This window comes from Hydra vulgaris, chromosome 05 (assembly GCF_038396675.1).
Source record: "Hydra vulgaris chromosome 05, alternate assembly HydraT2T_AEP".
Taxonomy (NCBI): domain Eukaryota; kingdom Metazoa; phylum Cnidaria; class Hydrozoa; order Anthoathecata; family Hydridae; genus Hydra; species Hydra vulgaris.
The window spans coordinates 32,004,829-32,027,916 of NC_088924.1; the positions used below are offsets into that span (position 1 = coordinate 32,004,829).

A 23,088-nucleotide genomic window follows, 5' to 3' on the forward strand; every position below is an offset into this window, starting at 1 on the left:
TGTTTTGTAAAAAGAATAAAAACACCAATAAAATGTTTCATCTTACGACATTTAATGCATTAGTAAAAAAACTTCTTTAAGTTTAAAAAAAACGCGACAAATGATGAAGTTGGCTGAATTCAAGTAATTTGATGTTACTTTTTATCAAAAAAAAATCAGAAAAATTTATTTCTGATAGTCATTCTCAAATATACCCATTGTTTGACCATTATAAAAACAAAAAAACCTTACTTAATTGTTTAAGGATAGCTAAAACAGACTTTATTGAGGTCTGAAAGCAAACCGCACTTTTCGCAAAGTTATGAAAAGTGTAGTTAAAAGGGGGATTAGCTGTTAAAAGAATACATTTTTAAACCTAGGAGTTCTTGTTTTAGAAACTTATTTTCCTAAGCCAATAAATTCATTGCATTGCAAAATAAAGCCAGATTTCGATTTTGGAATATTTAGTCAAAACATTTAAAGCTTAAGCATTTATTTTTTTCTGTGCATACAGTTCTAATAATATGGTGTTAAGTTGTTAATAAATAAACACTCACCAAGTCTAATAAAATAGTTCATGACCAAATTTGAGTTTAAGTTTTTGAATTAACCTCGCTTTTGGTAGTAGAATTATTTTATAGCACTTGAATCTATAGTCTCTTCTCTCAGTAAATAAAGTGTTTGAATATACAAATAGCTAATTGAAATCTTTTGAAAATTTGTTTTTATTCCCATTAAAAACTGTTTTATAATCAGTTGATTTACTGATAGGTTCTTTAAGTAGTAAACTATCTTTGTACATCCAATTGATATCAGATTCATACTCATGCTAAACCAGAAAAACAATTGCTCCACTCAAAATTTTGATAACGTTTACAAATTCTTAATTTATTGAACTAAATTTTTACACCAACTTGATATGAGATTTATATTCCATTCTTTAACCAGCGAGGAGGTATGTAGAGCAGAGGTACTGCAAAGGTAGAACTAACTTCTGGTGATAAACATCGAATGGATATGTAATATATCTATAAAAAAATGTTACAATAATGAAGGACAATACATTTTTTAAATTAAATACACAAACATACAAGATCATACCCAACCAACATACCAGTTGCTCTGATCACAAGTTAATATATAAAAACTAGATTTTTACATACATTTGATGCAAGACTAGTATTCCATTCTTTAACCTGAGCGAAGGTATTGCATAGGTATAAATAACTTCTGAAGATAGGAACAGAATGGGCACCTACCTACCTTGCATTTTAAATTTTTCTATTTGCTCCATATTTGTTTTATTTTCAGAAGTTAATTGATCAATTTGATTCAGTAGCTCCTGACTGTTATTTAAAGTGAAAAATTCATCTGCATCTGCTGATTTTTTTTTTTTGGGTGGAGCTTGCGACAGTTGCATTTTAAAAAATTCTTTGTTTTTTATAGCTTTAAAATTTTTTTTATATTTCTTTTTTTGGCGTGTTAACTTTATTTTAAAACCAATACTAATAATGTGTAACTGAAATGGCGCATATTTAGCTAACATTCCTTCCTCTCAGTAGTTAATGCGTTATTTGCATTAATTAATAATTCAATTTCTCTCTTTCTTTCAATATTATCTCGTGCCGCTTTGCCACGCTTTTTAGGCACTGTATTTTGATCTTGTTCAAGTTTTTGTATCCAGTTTTGAATCGTCCTAATTGAAAGACCTGTTGCATTTGCAATAGATCGACTTGATTCGTTGCTATTGATCATTCTTTTTATTGTAGAAATATTTTCTTCGGTTGCAATTTTGTTTTTTGTTTGTTCTTCTGTTTCGATATTCGAATTACTGATGTTTGTATTGTTTTCGTTTGCCATTATATATTTCGTAATTGTGAAAAAAATTGTGGACGCGACGAAAATAATTATGGACTGCAACGAAAATAATTATGGAAAAAAATATTTGTACGCGCATGTGCGTCGAATGAATAGCCATTTTACATTAAGATCAAGTGCCGGAAAAATAACCACGGCCTAATAAAATTCATCAGGAAAGTACGAAAATAAAACGGCAAATCAATCTTTCAAACTTATTAAATTGCTTATTAAAAACCGTAAGTTTTTTCCAAAACTTCCGAAAATTGCATAACCGAGAATGGAAAATATCTTTTTTCTTGATTCATATATCTTGCTTTAAAGGCAAAAAAACAATCCATTAAAATTATAATAGCAGCAAAAAATATATTTATAATTTGAATTTATAACCAATTATAACCTAAAATACTTCAATTAAAGCAAAGATTTTCAATAATGGTAGTTTAAATCAAATCAGTTGTAACGTTTTAGTCGCTTTTTATTTCTTTGTAATGTTTTTTATAAACTGAGAAATTATCTATACTTTTTAGATATATTTGCTATGATGAGATATTTTACAAATAACTAAAAATAATAAATAAAAAGTGCTCAACAGTATTTATGACACAGAAGGCGGAGACTGCATATCGCTAAGTGTATATTAATGTCTTATGTATCTTTTATATTAGATTTGCAATCTTTTTAGTGAATAATGTAAGATTATTATTACTGCAAATCATATTCTACAGCTAAATATACTCCTACCTCAACCAAAGCTCTCTAATGATGCATGAACATTGCGTTATTATGTATTACTTCATTCCTTTAATCAAATAATCATTAAAATTGTTTGAATTAAGTGATCAAATAATACAAAACAAAATGTAAATGAAAGTTGTAATGACACAGAAAGTTTTAGTTGTGGCAGGGGTATATGTAATTGAAGAATATGATTTATTGTAAACATCAAAATTTTACAGATAAGATATCTGTAAAATATATGTATATATATATATATATATATATATATATATATATATATATATATATATATATATATATATATATATATATATATATATATATATATATATATATATGTTAAACATCTTCACTTCCAACAAGGTTGCAAGCAACCACTATTAGAGTTGGAAAATACTGGAAAAGAAAAGATTAAGTTTATAAAACAAGATAACAATTAATAAACTACTTGAAAGATTGCAAATTGTTTGATTCATGAAACAAGATGAAGGGAATAAATTCCAAAGAACTAATGTTTAAGGGGAAAAAACTAGTCAAATAAGAATTATTGGAGCATTTAGGAACAGTCACAGTAAAAGGATGAAACTTAATTGAATGATAAATAACAAAATAATGAATTTAACTAAATGGCACAAGAGATGCTAGCTCTTTAAAGCAGCGCCTATTATAAGATTTATAGGAAAAAAAGGAAGCAACATTACGACAATGTAATAATTGTTGAATGTTGGCTGCAATAAAGTTGGAGGAGGTCCAGTTATGTTTACAATGTGATTTTGCACCTTATCTAAAAGAGAATTCTTTTAGTATTCCAAACAAGGACAGATTCAAGATTTATAGAGAAATAATTATATATATATATATATATATATATATATATATATATATGTATATATATATATACATGTGTGTATTTATATATATATAAAGGCCATTGTAACTAAAATAAAAAACATCAAGTCATTTATAAAAATTAATTGCATAATAAAGTGCAATGCTTTTTTAAAACCATGGCTGTTTAAAAAAAAAAAAAATTTAAAAAGAGCGTCCATTGAAATTTAAATATTTTTGATTAGATTAGATTAACTGAAAAATATAAAATTATTACTCTCTAAATTAATTTGATAAATTATAAAATTATTTTGATATAAAGTTATTACACTCTAAATTATTGCATGATATTTTTTTTATTTTATGTAGTTATTTATATATGTTATATATGTATATATATATATATATATATATATATATATATATATATATATATATATATATATATATATATATATATATATATATATATATATATATATATATATATAAATATATATATATATACATATATATATATATATGTATTACTTTAATATATTATTATTATTATATATATATATATATATATATATATTTATATATATATATATATATATATATATATATATATATATATATATATATATATATATATATATATATATATATATATGTATATATATAAATGTATTACTTTAATATATTATTCACTTTTATTATGGAATTTTTAATTGTTGTGATAATTCTTAAAATGCCTGCATTCTATTACAATAAGAAAGTATAAAACAATTTTTATAAGCAGCAAAAACTTTCATTGCTCTTTATCATATATGGATAACTTGTGTGAAAACACAAAAACAACGTTCTTTCTTTTTAAGAATTTTTCCATGGTACAATAAATGACACTTGTTGTGTATATATTTTTGTAGCACTAACGTTACGAACATATGCTTGTAACAGTTATAAAACCATATATATATATATATATATATCTATATATATATATATATATATATATATATATATATATATATATATATATATATATATATATATATACAGTGTTGATAATGAGATAGTGAGTGCATCCTAAATCACATAATAAACCAGTTTAAAAAAACTTAATATATTGTATGTCCTCCTCTGGCATCTATGAGCGCTTTTACACGTTTTGGCATTCCACGAATAAATTGATCTGCAAGTTTCTTGAGACACTCATGATGCCAGACATGAACTAGCTTCTTAGTTAACTGTGCCCTATTAGTTGAAACTGTTTTATTTACTTCCCTCTTTAACTCTCTCCACAGTTCCTCAATGGGGTTACAATCTGGGCTGTTTCCTGGCCATTTTAATGCTGGGACATTCCTTTTGTGAAGAAGTTTAGTGATGGATTTGGCCATGTGACAAGGTGCACCATCATGCATATATATGCAATTGCCATCTGGATACCATTCATCTAATTTTGTAAATAACTTTCTCTCTAATAAGTTTTTGTATTTTTCTTGGTTCATTATACCATCTACAATGTGGAGTCGCCCTGTCCCATGAATAGATATCACGCTCCAGACCATAATCTTCTGTGGGTGTTTGACAGTTTCTTGAATGCAGTCTGGATGATATGCTTCTGTTGATCTTCTTTTAACATACTGTGTCCTTTCTCCCAAAACTTCTAGCATTGTCTCATCTGAGAAGCAGATCTAAGCATAGACAATACAAAGTTTCTTTTAATGGAACACCACAATTTCATAACAATCAATAAATTAATTATTATCAATACTAAACAGAATGTCGAGGTTGCACACATTAATGCAATTATTACATTTAAAACAAAAAGCTAAAAGTTTATTCTAATAAGTAATAATGAATGTCCTAATTTAATGGCCAACACTGTATATATATATATATATACAGCTATAAGTGTCATACTGAAATAGCCTGCTGCCAGAGGCTTTCATAAAACATCGACTATTTTATAATCTTATGCTGCAAAGGAGCGCCACTTCATCAACTGAGGGTTTGGCATGGGGCACTCATTCATTATTCTTCATTTTTTTCTTCTTTTTCAGAAAAAGCTGTATGATATTAAGATAAGCAACACTAGTAAGCATATGCTTATCTAAACAAGCTATAGTAGATATAAAATAAAAATATTAAAAATAAAAATGTTCTGATTGTTTTTATTATTTTTTTAAATTGTAAAACATGCGTCTTGCTACATTGACTATCTTAGCCTGCTGCTACAAGGGAGTACTTCCAGTAACTTCAACTCTAATAGTGGTAGCTTGCAGCCTTGTTGGAAGTGAAGATGTTTAAAAAAATAATAACAATTGTTATATATATATATATATATATATATATATATATATGTATATATATATGTATATGTATATATATATATATATATATATATATATATATATATATATATATATATATATATATATATGTATATGTATATATATTAGGGTGTTCCACTTTTAAACTGACCAAAATATTTTCATTAGCACTCATTCTTAATCATCATCATTAGGCCCCAGGACCCACCAAAAAAATTTTTAGACTTCTAAGTACATGGGTTCAGGTAGAAGCAGGTTTCATGTGAGAGGTTGCGTGATTATTGAAAAAAATATCGCAAACATCTTCATTTTTCAATCATTTTTTATCTAAAAAAAATATTTCCTTAATTTTTAGCTTTTTAAAAAATCACAAATGAGTATTTATCACAAAATAGCAACAATAAAAAGGTCAAAATCTTTAAAAAATCACATAAAATCAGTTTTTTTCACATCTTTTCCAACTTCTTTTCTGTTTTTAGTTACAACTTGCATTGTGTCTTGTAGTAATCCTTCATCATGGGTTTGAGCCACAAAATCTTGAACAAGTCGAATGTGGCGCTCAGCCCTATCATTGACCACTGCAAGGTTTGCTACTTGATTTTGAAAATTTGTATATGAAACATTTGAAACATTAAAGTTATCATCTATCCATGTTTTTATCATTTCTCTAGAAATACCTAAGTAAGTAAATATCAGCCAGGACTCCTCTGTAACAAAATCAGACAAAACTGACATGGGAAGTATATGTGTTGGTGAATCTGGTTGTTCTGTACTGAACTCATCAAGTGATGGAGGATCAAAGCTTATCAGCTTTAGAGCTATTTCAGTTCTTTCCTTTGAATCTAGATCACCATTTGCTATTGAAAGAATAACCAACTGAGGGGTCAGGTACCAACTATGACAAACCAGGCTTGAATGGAGCTTTTTGCCAGGGGACCATACTTGGATTTATATAGCTCATTTGACATCATTTCTAAAGACAGTTTGAAAGCATCCAAATCATTTGATAGTGCCTGGGCTGCAATAGGAGACTTCAGGAAGTATGATCCATAAAATGTGACAATAAAGTCAGTTGACATTTGCAACATATCTTTCTCACTTTTATTCAATTTTGAATTTATCATCGAAGTCAGCTGCATGGTCAGCAAGTATAGGCAGTCAGCCATGAATCTGGCATGATGATGTGCACCTGGTTGCTTGAATTGGAAACCAGGTACATGGCCCCCAAAGTAAATGACCAGTAGTTCACATAGAGCTTTATAGTCTCCTCTTTGAAAACAATCTCTTTTCAAGGCTGTTTCACAAAAATTCTTAGTATCTATTACTTTTGTATGAAAAGTAGTACCTACTTTAAACTCATCTCTGTCATAGTTAAAAAAAAGCAATTGATCCATATTTTGAGCTCCTTCTTGTATTTCTCGCCAGTTATTTTGGAAATCTTTATATATTGCTCTTGATGGCGATTTTGTTGTTCCTTGAATATAATCCATTGCATGTGATATGTGTCTTTCAGATATGTGGTGCCTGAAAAAATTTAAATATGAAAAACTGTACACTGTACAATGTAAATTTATGTGACAAAATAAATGATTTTTATAAATATTTTAGTACCTACAGAGGAGCCAAAGCACTGGTCGTTGAAGCACATCATCCACCAGGAACTTTATAGCCCCATTGTACTTTCCAGTGTTAGAGGCAGTTGTATCTGCACTACAACCAATGATTTGGTCAGTGAGCTCATAGTATTCTACAATGTTCTGAATAGTAATAGCTTAATCCTGTCCTTTAGATGACTCAATTTCTAAAACTCCGAGCAAGAAATCTAGGGGTTCATTGACCTGGGGTGATGAAAAACTGAGAGCTAGCCTTTCTACAGTTTCAGACAATTTTTTTTTCAGTTCTATAATGCTTGACAAGTTTTGTATCAAAGTGAAGGACAACCTTTAAATCTCGTACTTTGTCTAGATTTTCTTCTCTGACCATTTCTGCTTCATTTTCAATAACAATCTTTCTGTTTCTATGCAGACCACTCTTTGATACAGGAACTGTATTGAGATCAACACCAGCGATACTGAAAAGTGAGCCCAGGAGTGAGGTTTCTGCTCTAACGCTTACCTTATACCTGGTCAAGAATGGAACCCATTTGTCAAGAATGTCATTCATTGAAAGCTGCAGGCAAACTCTATCTTTACTAATCTTCTGTTTTTTTGGTGAAGGCTCAAAATCACTATCATTATCAGTTGCACTTGTTCCACTTGATGAAAATGATACTTCCATCTCAAAATTTTTCATTCTTTCCTTTTCCTTTATTGTTTTCTTCTTTGACCTTTCCTGTCTCTCTTTTTCCCGTTCATCTTCTCTATGCATTCTCTCTATCATATCAAACATTCTTTTTTCTCCATCTTTAATTCTGTCATGATAAGATTTGTCTTTACTGTTGTCAAACTTTACCATTTCACCTCTAAATGCTTTCTTCAGGAACTCAATGTCCTCTCTTTTTGCATCTTTGTCTTTATTTTCATCATTTTTGATCAGATTTAAGATATCTGTTTTATAAACTTGAAATGTACAGTTTGCCTCATTTACAAAATCCTGTTTTTTTTTATTTAATTGCTCCTGTTTCTCTCTATTTTCATAAAGGGTTCTGACTTTGCATAGTTTCTGGTAGCGGTCATAAGATTGTACAAGCTTTTCCTTGACTACTTGCTCTGTTAACCGAAATTTTGAATCAAAACCACCCCTGTTCCAAAGATTTAACAGTTCTCTGAGTATACATACACCAGTGAATTCCCCTGTTTTTAATTTCACATTCCCCTTCACTGCAAACCATAGATCTTGACCTTGACATTTGTGCACAGGATAAGTTTTGTTTATTGTTCTTTGATCTTAGCCAATATATTCGACAACAAACTTCTCCCATTGTGGGTAGTCTAAAAAAATTAAAAGTAGGTTTACATTGTTTTTCTACATACAACTATTTTTGATAAACAATTTTACTCAGCTTTTTCTAATACTTTTTAAAAGTAAATAAAAAATATAACCTGTTTGGTGCAAACATATGAAGGGGATGCTGAAGCAAGTAGAGTGTTCTTCTACTCCTGTTGGTTCGCTGAGGAGCTAGACTTCTGCTTTGGGATGTACATGAGGATCCTGGCTGATGGTCCCTGCTAGTTCTAGGAGAGGTATTTCTCAAAGAAGAATGACTTTGGCATAAGGAAGGCTCTTTGGAACTCTCCTCAGTTCTCTCTCTTGCTGCACTCTGACCTTTTCTGGTCCTAGAGGATCTGCGGAGGGTTCCATCATCATCACTATCCATTATATACTTTTTTTAATTTAGATATTTCTGAAAAATCAAATGTAATAGAAATCAATCAAGTCACATCAAATAAAAAAGAAAATAAAAAAAAACATGAATTAGTAAAATTGCAGATGTTTTAATATTTAATATGATAGGATACAATTTTATAATGAGTATTGGTATTTTTTTGTTTTCAGCAGGCCTAAAAATTAAAATTTTATTAAAAAAAACATGTTTAAGGTCATTTAAATGCATTAAAATTACATTATAGTTTAGAACATAATATTATTTTCTCCATTTGATGTTTTGAAATATTTTTTTAGACCAAAAATGTCTAAAAATTGAAAGAATTCTGTAAAATTTATGAATAATCACGCAACCTCTCATATGAAACCTGCTTCTACCTGAACCAATGTACATAGAAGTCTAAAAAAATTTTTTGGTGGGTCCTGGAACCTAATGATGATGATTAAGAATGAGTGCTAACAAAAATATTTTGGTCAGTTTAAAAGTGGGACACCCTAATATATATATGTATATATATATATATGTATGTATATATATATATATATATATATATATATATATATATATATATATATATATATATATATATATATATATATATATATATATATATAGATATAAATATATATATATATGTATATATATGTATGTATATATATATATATATATATATATATATATATATATATATGTATATATATATATATATATATATATATATATATATATATATATATATATATATATGTGTATATATATATATATATGTATATATATATATATATATATTTATGTATATATTTATATATCCTCCCTCCCCCCCCTCCCTATTTATTTCTGAAACTGTCATAATTTAAGTTGAAATATCATTACTTGAATTGTGCAATTTATATTTAAGGATATTGCTGACCAAGACATCTAGAAGTGTGTATACATGTATCTTCAATATCTTTTAGTTTTCTAATATATATGTATAATGTCGGAATCAAATGAAATCAATGTAGCACAATGTATGCCAGAAATTCTTGAAATCAATAATAGCAGTTCGGTTTTTCCTACAATATCATCAAGTCGCAATCGCAGTAGAAGTTGTCTTATGCACTTATCGAACCCTGATCTTTATGTTCCAAGTGTTCGATCAACTTCTATGCAAAAAGAATGTTTTGTTAATGGAGTTAATTCGTCATCTTTAACTGATGGAGAGCTTTCATGGCAATCATTTGAGAAGTTAAAAAGTGAATTAGATCGTGCTCAACAAGATCTTCGTTCACGTGATGTTCAATGTGAAGCTTTATCTAAGGTTCGAGATGAAGTTGATCTTGAAATAGAGGAATTAACTGCAAGTTTGTTTGAGGAAGCTCATAAAATGGTGTTTGAAGCTAATAGTGCCAAGGCTGTTGCTGAGAAGAAGTTATATGAAACTCAGCTTAAGCTGGATGGATTGCAAGCTGAGGTTACAGCCCTTAAGTTACTTGTGATTACATCAACACCAGCCAATCCTGGAAAAGAAAAGAAAAGTAAGAAAGAAAAGTTAAGTCATCAGCAATCACAACAACCTGAAGAAGTTTGTTTGGAGTGTGAAACTTACCATTGGATAAATGACTCTCATAAATTGCAAGAAGCAAAGACAGATATTATTGATTTTCTCATTAATAAAGAAGTTGATTGTTTAGTTTTTCAGAATTTTTTAGCTTGGCTTGAAAGTAATTGTCCTCTAAAAGACCATTTGTTCCTCCATTTAATTCATAAAGATGATATAAGCCCATGTTTGCGTTTTCCTAATGAGGAGCTAGCAAGTTCAATTTATACTGCAATTCAAAACAATATGCTTACAGTGGAAGCTATTAAACCTAAGCAAAAAAAGTGTGCATTAACTTTTACATATGTATTGTGCTCTTTCAGGATCAAAACTAGTGATACTTGTTCTAATTGGTTTTTTATTTCAAACTCATCACGTGCTAGAGTGGTTGCAGTTGTAGACTTTTTTATGTTTCTGCGTTATATTAGACAAGGTATTATTAAAAAAGATATTAATGTTTTGTATTGGGAGATGATTAAAAGGCGAGCCCAAATGTCACTTACTCGCTTAGGTTTGCACAATAATTTTGAAAATGCTCCGAAATCTTTGAGTTCAAGCTATTCCACAACATGTTCATCTGGTACAAGTAGCTAAAAGTAATTTTTTACTAATGTTATATTGTGTTGATGCATTTTTATCAAAAAGTCATTTTTTGGCTCTTTGTCAACCGAAGCACAACTAAGTGTTTTGTACCAACAAAAATTCTACTTGAAATTTTTTTTTACTTTTAAAAACATGAAGTTATATTAAATTTTAAATGCTATATATTTTCAGTCTATGAAATTTTCTACAAATTTGTTTATTTCTAAAAACTTAAAAAAATTTCAATCTTCTATATAAAATATTTTATTAATCAATAAGTAGTTATAGGTATTATCTTTCATTGTATTTTTGTTAAATATTTTAATTATTATATCACTATTATCTATTTGTTATATTACTTATTATATTGTTAAAAAATTTTAATATTATATTACTCTTTAATTGAGTTTTATTCCATTGTAAAAAAAATTATTTTAGTATTTTAATATATAATCATTGACGTAAAAAAGGTGACTTAACACCAACCATTTCCATGGAAACATTTGTGTCTTCTTTTCACAGTAAGTAAAACAGAATTTATCTATTTTTCTATTTATATAATTATCAATGTGTGTATTATAATATGTGTATGGATGTCTGCTGTATGTACATATGTAAATATTTATTTTTAAGCTTTCTAATGAAATTTGTTAATAAATTGTTTGAATTTATTTTTGAAATTCATGAAAATATTAGCACTCTTTTTAAATAATAAATAAAATTGAGAAAACATTTTTTTATAAATTCATTATTATACTAGATTTTAGTTTTGAATTTTTATGTAAAAAGATAAAAAAAATCTTGAAAAGAGTTTATTTTTATATTTGATAATTATCCCAATTAGCACCCAATAAATAAAAATCTAGCTGCTTTTTTTCTATTTTGAATAAACATACAAAAGTTCAAAAAGTTCATTAAACCTTTGATAAATAAGAAAACCTTATTTAGTTTTTGGTTTGAATAACATACTCTCGAGTCCTTAATACAGGGGGGGTGTAATAAAAGGAGGGGTGGTATTTTTTCTTTTATGCAGGGCCGTCCCTAGGGTTGGTGGCGCCCGAGGCAAATGAATTTGTGGCGCCCCCTCCAGTAATAGTTGCGTATATAAGTTTTTTTTGTCGCCACTAATATTTTAACACTTATACCACTTACCAATCTACCATAAAGATAAATATATATACATTCGATTCGATAAATATATATACATTCGATTCGATAAATACATATACATTCGATTCAAGAATAGTAATAGCTAAGTAAATCAAATAGTTGAAGTAAATTAAGTAAGCTAAGGAAATGGAATAGTTTAAACAATGTAATTTTAAATGAAAACTTAAATTAGTGACAAATGAGTAAATTTATAATGGTATACTCCGAGGTTTTCCAAAGGAAATCTGTTCAATAATTTTTCCAAGGTTGAGTTTTTTGCCCCGTCGTTTTAAATGGAGAGTATTGCAAGCAACGTCAATCTTTTTAGCGATATTGTCAGCAGTATGCGTTGTGCTATCCACAGACTAGTAAAAAGGTCTTTTCTGTAGGTCTTTTTGATTATATTGAATGTTTCTAACGGTGATAGTGTTTTGTTGACCGCCTTCTGCTTCTGCTCACACCATTTGTTAAAAACAGTCGTAATCAAACTGACATATAAAAGTTCATTGTACTGTTCTTCACCATTTATATCTGAAATGTTTTTCACAGCCAGGTATTCTTGTAAAATTTTATAATCCTCTTTGAATTTGTCCGGTGGTGGTAGTTTTTTCAGGTCAAGTAGGAATCCCCACTTTGACTCGTATTTGGAGAACTTGTCTATTCTGCTTTTAAAGGCGATGCAATTAGGGGCAAAAAACATCATTTTTAATAGTATAGATTCTTTGAATAACTCCAAACAGCAATATAGACTTCACCAATTATACTATGAAAGAATCGTTTAAAAAACAGCGGGGAAATACTCTTCTACCATTTGGTTGTACATACGTAAACGCGGCCAACATTTGACAGCTTTGAACAAAAAATGGCTTACAGTCAAGGTTAATGTGCTCTGCTCTTGTCTATTTTTTTAATTTCTTTTCCGTAATTCGCTAAGAAAAAGTCGCAAATAAAGTTAATTTTAAAGGTAAGTACCATTTATTTTCAGATTACATAATTTTATTATGAAATAAGTATGTTTGGTACTAATTAAAAATTATTTCTTATCTGTTTACTGCCATCTGTAGTCAGTTATGAGGGTGGTCATATACTGAATAAAAAGAATAAAATAATTTAGTAATTGTCTAGGGGTGGTCGATTACTGAGTTATTCCTTTGTTTATCTTAACTCATTATAACAAGCATGTTTATGTCTTTTTAGCAAACTGCACTGGTTTTTATATTCTTAACATAATAAGGTTTATCTAATAGATGACCAGGTGGTCAAATACTAAAACAATGATGTGTCACTTCTGAACCTTTTTTTTTTTTTGGTACTGTTTTAGATTTATTACGCCTACCATAAAAAGTCAATTTTGAAAATACTTAGAGAAAACGATGAAGGAAGCCATCCAAGATGAAATTAATAATACGCCAGTACGGGCAGCAGCTAAAAAATATGGTGTACCAAGAATTACTCTTAAATAAAAATTTGAAGACAAATCATCCATTGAAAGAAAAATTGAATCTCAAACCGCCCAAAGCTATGAAGAGAAAATAGTTATTGCTAACTGGGTATTAAAAGTGGTCGAAGCAGGATTCCCTGTAACTGTAAAACAACTTCAAGATAATGTGCAACGGTTGGTGACTGACCTTAATAGAGACAACCCTTTTAATAACAATTGTCCAGGGAGGACATGGATCCACGGATTTTTAATAAGAAATAAAAGTATATCTAAACGTTTTAGCCAAAACTTAACAGCTCCCTGTGAAACAGGACAATATTTCACGGTTGTTCACGTTAAGAAATACTTAAAAAAAAAATTTCAAGGCCTGATGGACCCCTCACGGTTTTTTAATTGCAACTAGGCCGCCTTTTTATTTAAAGGAACTAAAATCTTTGCAAGAAAGGGAGATAGGGCAATATATCAACAAGTTAATTCTGATGACAGGGAATCTCTCACAGTTCTGATTACTGGCAAAGCCAACGGCAGTGTTGTAACACCATTGTGTGATCTACAAATATGAGCGGCTGCCTATGGAAATAACGCTAAACTTTCCTTCCATTTGGGCACTAGAAAAAAGTGATCCCGACTAGATACAGTTGGAACTATTTTATGAATTCTGGTTCAACTTTTTTCACCCCTGGCTTGAAGTAAATAGTATAACTTTTCCAGTTATTTTACTTGTCAATGGACATATTTCCCATTTAAGTATGCAAACAAGTCAATTTGCAATCAAAATGGGATTACTTTAGTGGGTTTATATCCGAATGCTACGTACATTTTACTGCCTATGGATGCTGTAGTGTTTCGCAAATTAAAAGAGAACTGGTAGCAACATGTTCATGAGTGGCGCAGCATTCATTTAAATGATACCATTTTAAAGAAAAAAGATTTTGCTAGACTGCTAAAAAAAATAGTGAATAAGCATGTTACACATTTTGCGTTGGCCAACGGTTTCCGCAAATGTGGGCTCTATCCATGGGACCCAATCGTACCTAGGGTTCCAGGAAATAAAAACACCATTACTGTGCAGAATGCTGTGCCAAATGAAGACATGCATTCACGTTTAAAATATATTAGGCTGGGCTTTCAATTCTTGAATTAAAGTATAGCGAAAGAAAGATTGTTTGAGTAATCTACAATTATTTGGGGTCGGGATCCTTCTGACATATCACTATTCCTGTTGAGGAAAAAAGCTGAGTTAGAACTTAAAAGGCTTTTTCCCATAGTTAAAGGCAATAAAGATACTGCAATTGCAGGACCATCACATGTAGTGTCTCCCATAGTTGATTTCAATGAAGGTACCGTATTCGCAGGACCATCACATGTACTGTCCCCATAGTTGAAGGCAATGAAGATACTACAATAGCAAGACCATAAAATCTCCCATAGTTTAAAGAAATGAAGATACTGCAATCGCTGGACAGTCAAGTTTATTACCTCCGTTGAAAAAATATAGATTCTGTCCCCTAGTGTTGGCTAGAAAAAGCCACAGAAGAAAAACCCAAAAGAAAGAATACCCGCTTAGACATTATCGAAACTTGCAAATATGTGTCTGGGGAACTTGACCAACTGTATTTCCAAAAAGAAATAGAAAGACTGAAACAAAAATGAGCAGCTGAAAGGGAAAGAATGAAAGAAGAGAAAATAAAAGAAAATGAGAGGTAAAAAAAGGTCATATCTTATATCAGAAATTAACGAATACTCAATATTTCATTTTTAATAAAATGTTTTATTTGTGTTGCATTGCTTTAAAAATATACAATATGTCTTTGCGATGTTATATTAACTGAATTAAAATAAAAATGCTTTCATTTTTCTCTCGTTTAACATATGGTCAACTACTAAAGCAAAGGACGGTCAAAGATCGGAGTTTTTTTTTTAGATGGTCAATTATTAACGCAAAATCATACTTTAAAAAAACATCTGCTTAAACATGAAAAAAATTGTACTTTGTAAAATATTATTCAGCAGTAAGCTAGAAGATAGTATGGTAAGTTATTAGAACTATTAAGACTATATAACTGACAAACATAAAGGTACGGCAGTCATACGGCATTTTTTCTCTTAAACGGTCAATCACTGGTACCGTTACCTTAGTATTTTTCAGAAAAATATTTTATTGTAAATTTACTAAAGCCATGTGGGCTTTAAATGTTATTGTAAAGGGGCTCTATGAAAAGATTGTAGTGACACCAGTCATCCAAATCTTCCTAAAGCCCCTGTCTGTTTTGTACATATTCTTTGCGTAACGTAAAAGTTTCATTGTCATTTTATTATTTTATTTATATATAAACAGCAAAATGTATATATAAAAAAAAAAACTGCAATAGTCACATGTTTGATTGGGGCATTTATCAGAATTCACCCATTTTTCGGGAAACTAGGTTAGAATCCACCGATTATTCTATTATGTGCTTTCGTTTAGCATTCCTTCACTTTATTGCCTTTCTCTTGGGTTAATATCGCTCTCCTTCATCTCAAGACTGCACTTCTTTCGATGTTATTTCTGATTAAACTGACCAAGCCCTCTCTCTTTGTTCATCAGCCTATCGGCTGATGGATAAAGAGAGAGGTTATAAAGTCATCGTTAACTGTTGTTGTTGGTGGCTTTAATGCTCATCACACTGAATGGCTTGGCTCTAGTGTTAGTGACTCTGCAGGCGTTAAGGCCCACACCTTATGCCTTTCTCAATCTCTAACTCAAATAGTCAACTTTCCAACTCGCTTTCCAGACAACCCGAATCATTTACCTTCTCTACTTAACTTATGTCTTGTTTCTGATTCTACTCAATGCTCAGTTTCTCCACATTCGCCCTTAGGTGCTTCTGATTACAGTTTAATCTCTCTAAAACTATTATTTCCATCCTCTTTATCATCAGAATCACCCTATCTTTGTACAACTTACAACTCCCTTAAAGCTGACTGGGACTTTTGCCATGATTTTCTTCGTGATGGCCCTTGGTTAGAAATCTTTTGTCTTCCTGCTAACAAATGTGCTTCTTACATAACTTCTTGGATTTAGGCTTGATTCCAATTGAAACCATTACTTCTATATTTATCAGCAAAACAATTCTCGAGAAAACAGACGTCTGTTTACTATTGCTAGAAACCATTGTAAAAAGGTTTTGTGTAGTCCACTTTTCTCAGTTCATGAAATCTCGTATTTCATATCAAAAATTAGGCTCTCATGACTTCTGGAGATTCTTTAACAGTATCAATAATAAGGGCAAATCTGTTTTCTTTTCAAACTTAACATAATGTTTCTATGAGTGCAATATTTTGAGTGAAAAAAGCTTAAAAAACAAATATATTACAAAAGTAAATCCCTAAACTTGTGTATATTTTACTTTTGTTTACTTATGTAAGTATGGAAACTGTTTTGGATATCCGGAAAAACTAAAAGTTTAAAAAACTATCCGGAATTTCGGAAATATATGGAAAAAGATAATTGCTGATTAGTGTTATGGAGTGGACTTTAAACACTAAAAAAATCTACTTGACTATTTTTTATACCTTGCTTATAAAGTTTTTTTTATACCTTGTTTATAAAGTCAAAGTTTTATTTATAAATGGAATGTTTATAAAACAATTTTCATTTTATGTATGCTAAGATTTCTCTTGAATTGGAAATTTTAGTTTATTTTGCTAATTGAATACTAAATTTTGTTTAGACTATTTTGCTATTGAATATCAAATTATTAACAAATGTCAGTAGCGGAAGAGGTTGTCATTCAATAGTAGAGATAGATTGTCATTCTTTGAATTGAATGACAATCTATCTCTATTGATTGAAATTTTTTGTCAATAAAATTGGTTAAATAACTAACATGTCGGTTGTTATTGTAACGACCAAAAAATATATTATAAAAAACTTTTTATACAATGCTTACTAAATATAAAACAATAGCGTCCAACAGTTTTGGAAATCGCCTGTTGTAGGGGAGAGTGTGTATGAAAGAGCCAGGAGCCAATACCATTATTTCTAACTTACTGGCATCCAATCCTTATTGTACTTAACTCATTGTGTGACAACACTGGATACCTGTAACCCACAAAAAATGTACAGTTCTACTAAAATAAATAGCGTCGTAAGGGAGCATTAAAGATTTTGAAAATGAAAAGTAATTTTTTGGTGGTTTACTTATTTATTTTAAAGATTAAATGTAATGTTTTATTTGATAAAAGAAATATGCTGCATTCTTATATATATATATATTTGCCCTTCATTTACACAAAAAATATTAGATTAAAGCTTTTGTCAAAATTGTTTAATTTAAGGTTATGTATTTAACCAAACAATTTTTTGAAAGAGCCGACTGTTTATGCTATGAATTTACTTTTTATTATACTAAATAATCGTTTTGCGCTTTGGACTTCATATATTTTTCGTAATGCTTCATTGAGCTTATTCTATCGAAATTAGTTGTTTTAATGACTTTTCCTGATGTTGTAAAACATAGCTCCGTTTGAACTTAAAATAATATTTAATGAAATTTTTAAAAGTCAAAGATCTGAAAAAGTCATTTTTTTTTTAAAGTTTAAATAATTTTTTAAAACTTTTTTTTTACTGTTTGATTCATTTTATTATATTCTATTATGTGTTTATTATACATTATGTATTTTTATTATTATGTTATTTCATTATTCTCATTCTCATTTAATTTTTTGATTTTGAATAATTTGTAAAACTATTATTAAAGCTGTTTTATCATTTGTTTTATCATTGATTATCATAGAGTTATAAAACTTTAAGTACAATTTGATTTTTAGAAGTCTATTTAAGAGTTTAATATTTTTAAAAGACTTAATAGTGTTCAAAAAAAGTTACGGCTGATGGTCATTCGAAAAAAGTTACGGCTTATTCATGGCACAGAGGTGGCTCTTTCATTGACACAATGTTATGAAAGAGCTGTTTTCTTTCTTTTTTTAAAACAGGTGTATGATAGATTATTAGCATTGTTATCCGATTTATTTTAGTTTTAAAATATTACCCAATAATGTAGTTATTGAATTAAAAAAAAAAAAAAAGTTATTACAATTGAGTTTTTTTCACGCTATTTTAAAACTGGCTCTTTCATACTCACTCTCCCCTATACATTTTATTTGTTAATTATTTTAAAAGTGACTTTTCTGCTATAGTATCTCTATACTATGTAACAAAAAGCATGAGTAAAAAAAATTATATTTTTAGAGTATAAACCAAATTCAGTTATAAACCAAGTTCTTTTCATTGTTAAATTAAAAAATCATCAAAATTTATGAAACAGTTCAAAGATTTTGTTCTTAATTTACACTAAATTTTACTCGACTGGTTAGTCGAATTGAATTATTTCCTTCTGTTTAAAAAAAATCATTTAAAAAAAGACTGCATAAAGAAAACAATTTAAAGCTGAAATACGAAGCTCTACTGGAATTAGAGAAAGGAAAAATAAATAAAAAGGTTTTGAAAATCTTTGATATCCCACCAAACACTCTTTCAACCTGGAAAAAGAATAAAGATAAAATCTTTGACGCTATTCGTCTAGGAAATTTGGCTAAACGGGTGAAAGTAGATACGTATTATCAAGTCAACAAAGCTGTACTCAAATGGTTCAAACGAATAAGAGCTGATGTCCCAATCAGTGGTTTGCTGGTAAAAGAAAAAGTTTTATATTTTGCGAAAGAGTTAAGCTTCAAAAATTTTCAAGCTTCGGATGGATGGCTAGACAAATTTAAGAAAAAGTAAATTAATTTCTTATTAAATTCTCTTCAATTTTTATGATTAATGACTTTACAATATATGATTATTCTGCAGCTTTTTCTTTAATTGCTTTAAAAAAATAAAGTAAATAATTCCAGAATTAGACATTATCGAAACTTGCAAAGACCTCGAAGTTAAATTAAAACGTACGTATCGCACGTATAAGTTACGTCAAAGCAATTATAACTTTTTTTTTGTAAATATAGTATATCTTTCAAAACCATTTCTGGAGTGGCAAAGTCTGTTAATGATCAGATAACTGCCTACAATTCTCTCTCGATACCCACTTGAAAATATTTCAATGCCGATGAATTCGGTCTTTTCTACCAATATTTGGCTGACAAAAGTTTACATTTAAAAAATGAAAAGTGCATAAGAGGCAAGCATAGTAAAATGCGCCTGACTAGGATTGACGCAGGTAATGTTAAAGGAGAAAGACTTTCAATGTTTGAAATTGGAAAATCGAAGTCTCCTAGATGTTTATAGGTGTGAAAAGTATTCCTTGTCGCTATCGGGCCCAACCAAAAAGTTGGATGTCGGCAGAATTATTTGAGGAGTGGGTTAAAGAAATTGACCGAAAGTTTAGTTTTCAGAAAAGGAAAATTCCTTTAATTGTAGATAATTGTTCTGCTCATCCTAACGTGCAGAAACTTGATTGGGTGGAGCTTATCTTTCTTCCACCGAATACAACTTTGATCACCCAACCTATGGATCAAGGAGTTAACCGATCTCTTAAAGCCAAATATCGCTTGCTTACTGTGAAAAAGCAAATTGCTGCCTTAGAAAAAGAGAACAAGATGCTTAAGTTTTCTATCTTAATTGCTATGTTTATGCTAACAAAAGCATGGAATTCCATTCCTGATCAAACCTTCATAAATTGTTTCAAAAAATCAGTAATATCATTAGAAGCAGTAGAACAGCTTGTAAATGATGCTAATGACCTTTTCTGTGACTTAGATGTAGACGAGACTGTAATGGAAAACATAGATTTCGATGTTTGCATTGCCAACAAATCATCAGATGAGGACATCATTGCAGAAGTTTCTGAGCATGATGCTATTGAAATTGAAGAGGAATCCGATGATTGTGCGTTAGTGTTTCTGACAATGCTACAAAACCAAGTCTGAACGAAGCGATGCATGCTGTCACTGTACTCAAGAATTACAGTCTTTAATCTAACTGTGGAGATGATATGACAAAAGCTCTTAAAGACATAAATCGTGTCATTGAAATGGATTTAAGCGGCTCAAAAAGACAATCTACAATTACTGACTTTTTTTGATAATGTAAAAGTTTAAACCACAATATATATCGCATTTAGGCCTAAGAATCACTATTTGTTTGTTTGTTTCATTTTTATTCGTTACTTTGACCAGAATATTTGGAAAAAAAGTCAACTTTCTATAATTCGAAAATCTCTCTAATTCGAACTTTTTTTTTCCCCTCCGTTAAATTCGAACCTTTTTTTTTTCCCCCCATTAAATTCGAATTAGAGAGATTGTACTGTAATAAAGTTATTTGTTAATATTTGTTAATATTTGTTAATATTTGTTACTTTCCCTGTTTTACTGCTTTATTATAATTTTAACTTTATATATAATATAAATTAATATTATATAATTAAATCAATATTATAATATATTAATATATAATTAAATTAATATTATAAGTAATTATTACTTATAAGATTAATTTAATATATAAAATAATATAATTTATTATATATAATATTAAAATAAATTTAAATTAATTAAAATAATAAATTAAATACTTTAAATTAATCAAAATAATAACAACTGAAAGAGTAATGAAATTTTTTCTCCAAAAAAATTTTTAATGATAAAAAAAAAAGAAAAAAAGAAAAAGATTTTCTAATATTTAATTGTAAATACATCCTAATCGTTATGACTGTTTTCATATTTTGAATAATAACTTATCGTTATGACCGTTTTCATATTTCCAATAATAACTAATCGTTATGACCGTTTTCATATTTTGAATAATAACTAATATATTCTGGATAATCGATATATCCATCTTTATTGTAATCTTGATCTCTAAGGATCATATCGACAAACTCAACTAATGTTTCTGTGTTATCCACTGTCGGCGCTAAAAAATAAATTATGAAAAGTTATTTTCTCAAAAACAAACTTCCATAATCCGATAAAATAAAAAAAGATCAAAAATTATGACTCTGTTCGTGTAACATCAGCTAAAAATATATATATATATAAAACGTCATTTAAAATAACTTTAATTAATGAAAAAGTTTTGAAAAAAATATTATATCTGTCATTATTTGAAACTTATCTAAAAGTAAAAATTTGTGTAAGATAAACCTTAAAAACGACATCAATATCATGATTTTAGGTTAAGAATTATTCATTTATGTACAATAATTAGCATAAAAATAGCAGTACCTGGAATTTCTTGAAAACTATAGAACAACATTTTTGTACTAATTACCGAGAAAATCTTATTGTATTTTGGTCAAAAAATCACATCGTAATGCTTTACATTTTGTTTTAACGACAAAACAATCAAAAAAAGGTCGCAGTCATTGAAATAGCAGTGATATCTGAAAATGGAAATTTTTTTTTCTTGTCTTAGTATTAATAAGATGAAAAATAAATAGAATAGAATGATATTTACCCTTAGTATTTTAGCAATCATTAGTATTTTAGCAAAATCTTTATTTTGGATAACAACTTCAATGTCAATGCATTAAATCAACTCGGCATTGACTTCTTTCTGCAGGTATTGCGCACCACCCTTGTTAAATAGCTCCCCATAACTGTTGAGTAGCAGCAGAAGCTGCTTATTTAACATCACCTCATAAGTTTTTAATGGGGTTAAGGTTGGGTCACTGAGCTCATAACCTCAGCCCCGTTGACCTGAAACCACTCATTTGCCTTACGTCTAGTGTGTTTTGGGTCGTTGTCTTGTTGGAAGACTTATTTTAGCGGTATATTTTTATTAGCATAGGAAAGAATAACATTTTTAGTGATATCTACATATATATGTTTGTCCATGATACCATTAATCTTATAAATAGGTCCTACATTATATGAGAAGCATCCCCATACCATGACTTTAGATCCACCATATTTTAGACTTACCCGAATATTTTTGACGGAATTCAGTTGCACTTTATCTTTTAAACCTTTACATTCATTTTAAATTCAATGGTCTATTATACATTGTGCTAAATTTTGATGGGCCAATTCAGATATTGGTTGGCCAACTGTAAACATTTAGCGTTCTGTTTTTTTTGTTTAAACTGTTCTCTCTTAAGCGCCTACATACAGTAGTGTCACTCACCTTTAATTTTAGATAATCTTTGTTTTGCTTGGCAAATAAAGATAATTGTTTTTAATATATCTAACAAGTCTTCCTGAGAAGTAGCTTTTCCACATTGTTTTTTAGGCTTTTGCTTTATAATTTATGGCATTTGATATCATCTTTGTTGAACATAAAAGACTATTTTGGACCCAGGAGTAAAAT

General features: G+C 29.1%; 3 protein-coding genes and 1 long non-coding RNA gene across 7 annotated transcripts in view; 2 read left to right on the forward strand and 2 right to left on the reverse strand.

Annotated features, from left to right (window-relative positions):
• Positions 1–686: 686 nt before the first annotated feature.
• LOC136080786 (uncharacterized) lies at positions 687–1,464 on the reverse strand. The gene is made up of 2 exons (XR_010638640.1): positions 1,143–1,464; positions 687–1,007 (listed from the first exon to the last, which is right to left on the reverse strand). It is a non-coding gene; the product is annotated as an uncharacterized LOC136080786 (long non-coding RNA).
• A 564-nt stretch (positions 1,465–2,028) lies between these two features.
• LOC100200235 (guanine nucleotide exchange factor for Rab-3A) lies at positions 2,029–11,455 on the forward strand. Of its 2 annotated transcripts, none has more exons than XM_065797915.1 (2): positions 2,029–2,075; positions 9,947–11,455. In XM_065797915.1, the coding sequence occupies exon 2, from the start codon at positions 10,025–10,027 to the stop codon at positions 11,219–11,221; it is 1,197 nt and encodes a 398-aa protein (XP_065653987.1). In that variant the 5' UTR covers positions 2,029–2,075; positions 9,947–10,024; the 3' UTR covers positions 11,222–11,455. The 2 variants fall into 2 exon arrangements, with proteins under 2 accessions (XP_065653987.1, XP_065653988.1); XM_065797916.1 differs by lacking the exon at positions 2,029–2,075 and adding an exon at positions 2,454–2,471.
• An 8,602-nt stretch (positions 11,456–20,057) lies between these two features.
• On the forward strand, positions 20,058–20,708 carry LOC136080326 (tigger transposable element-derived protein 4-like). Its single transcript, XM_065796943.1, has one exon. The coding sequence runs from the start codon at positions 20,058–20,060 to the stop codon at positions 20,706–20,708; it is 651 nt and encodes a 216-aa protein (XP_065653015.1).
• A 670-nt stretch (positions 20,709–21,378) lies between these two features.
• Positions 21,379–23,088, reverse strand: part of LOC136080787 (multiple coagulation factor deficiency protein 2 homolog) — a 119,715-nt gene continuing 118,005 nt past the window's right edge. For all 3 annotated transcript variants that reach the window (XM_065797920.1, XM_065797918.1, XM_065797919.1), the window contains exon 5: positions 21,379–21,693. In XM_065797920.1, the coding sequence (XP_065653992.1) occupies positions 21,551–21,693 (143 nt within the window). In that variant the 3' untranslated portion in view covers positions 21,379–21,550. The remainder of the gene's footprint in view (positions 21,694–23,088) is intronic.

What these genes read in the sequence shown, in the direction of transcription:
- LOC100200235 (XM_065797915.1), top strand. Translation starts at nt 10,025, where the DNA reads ATGTCGGAATCAAATGAAATCAATGTAGCACAATGTATGCCAGAAATT.
- LOC136080326 (XM_065796943.1), top strand. Translation starts at nt 20,058, where the DNA reads ATGTTTATAGGTGTGAAAAGTATTCCTTGTCGCTATCGGGCCCAACCA.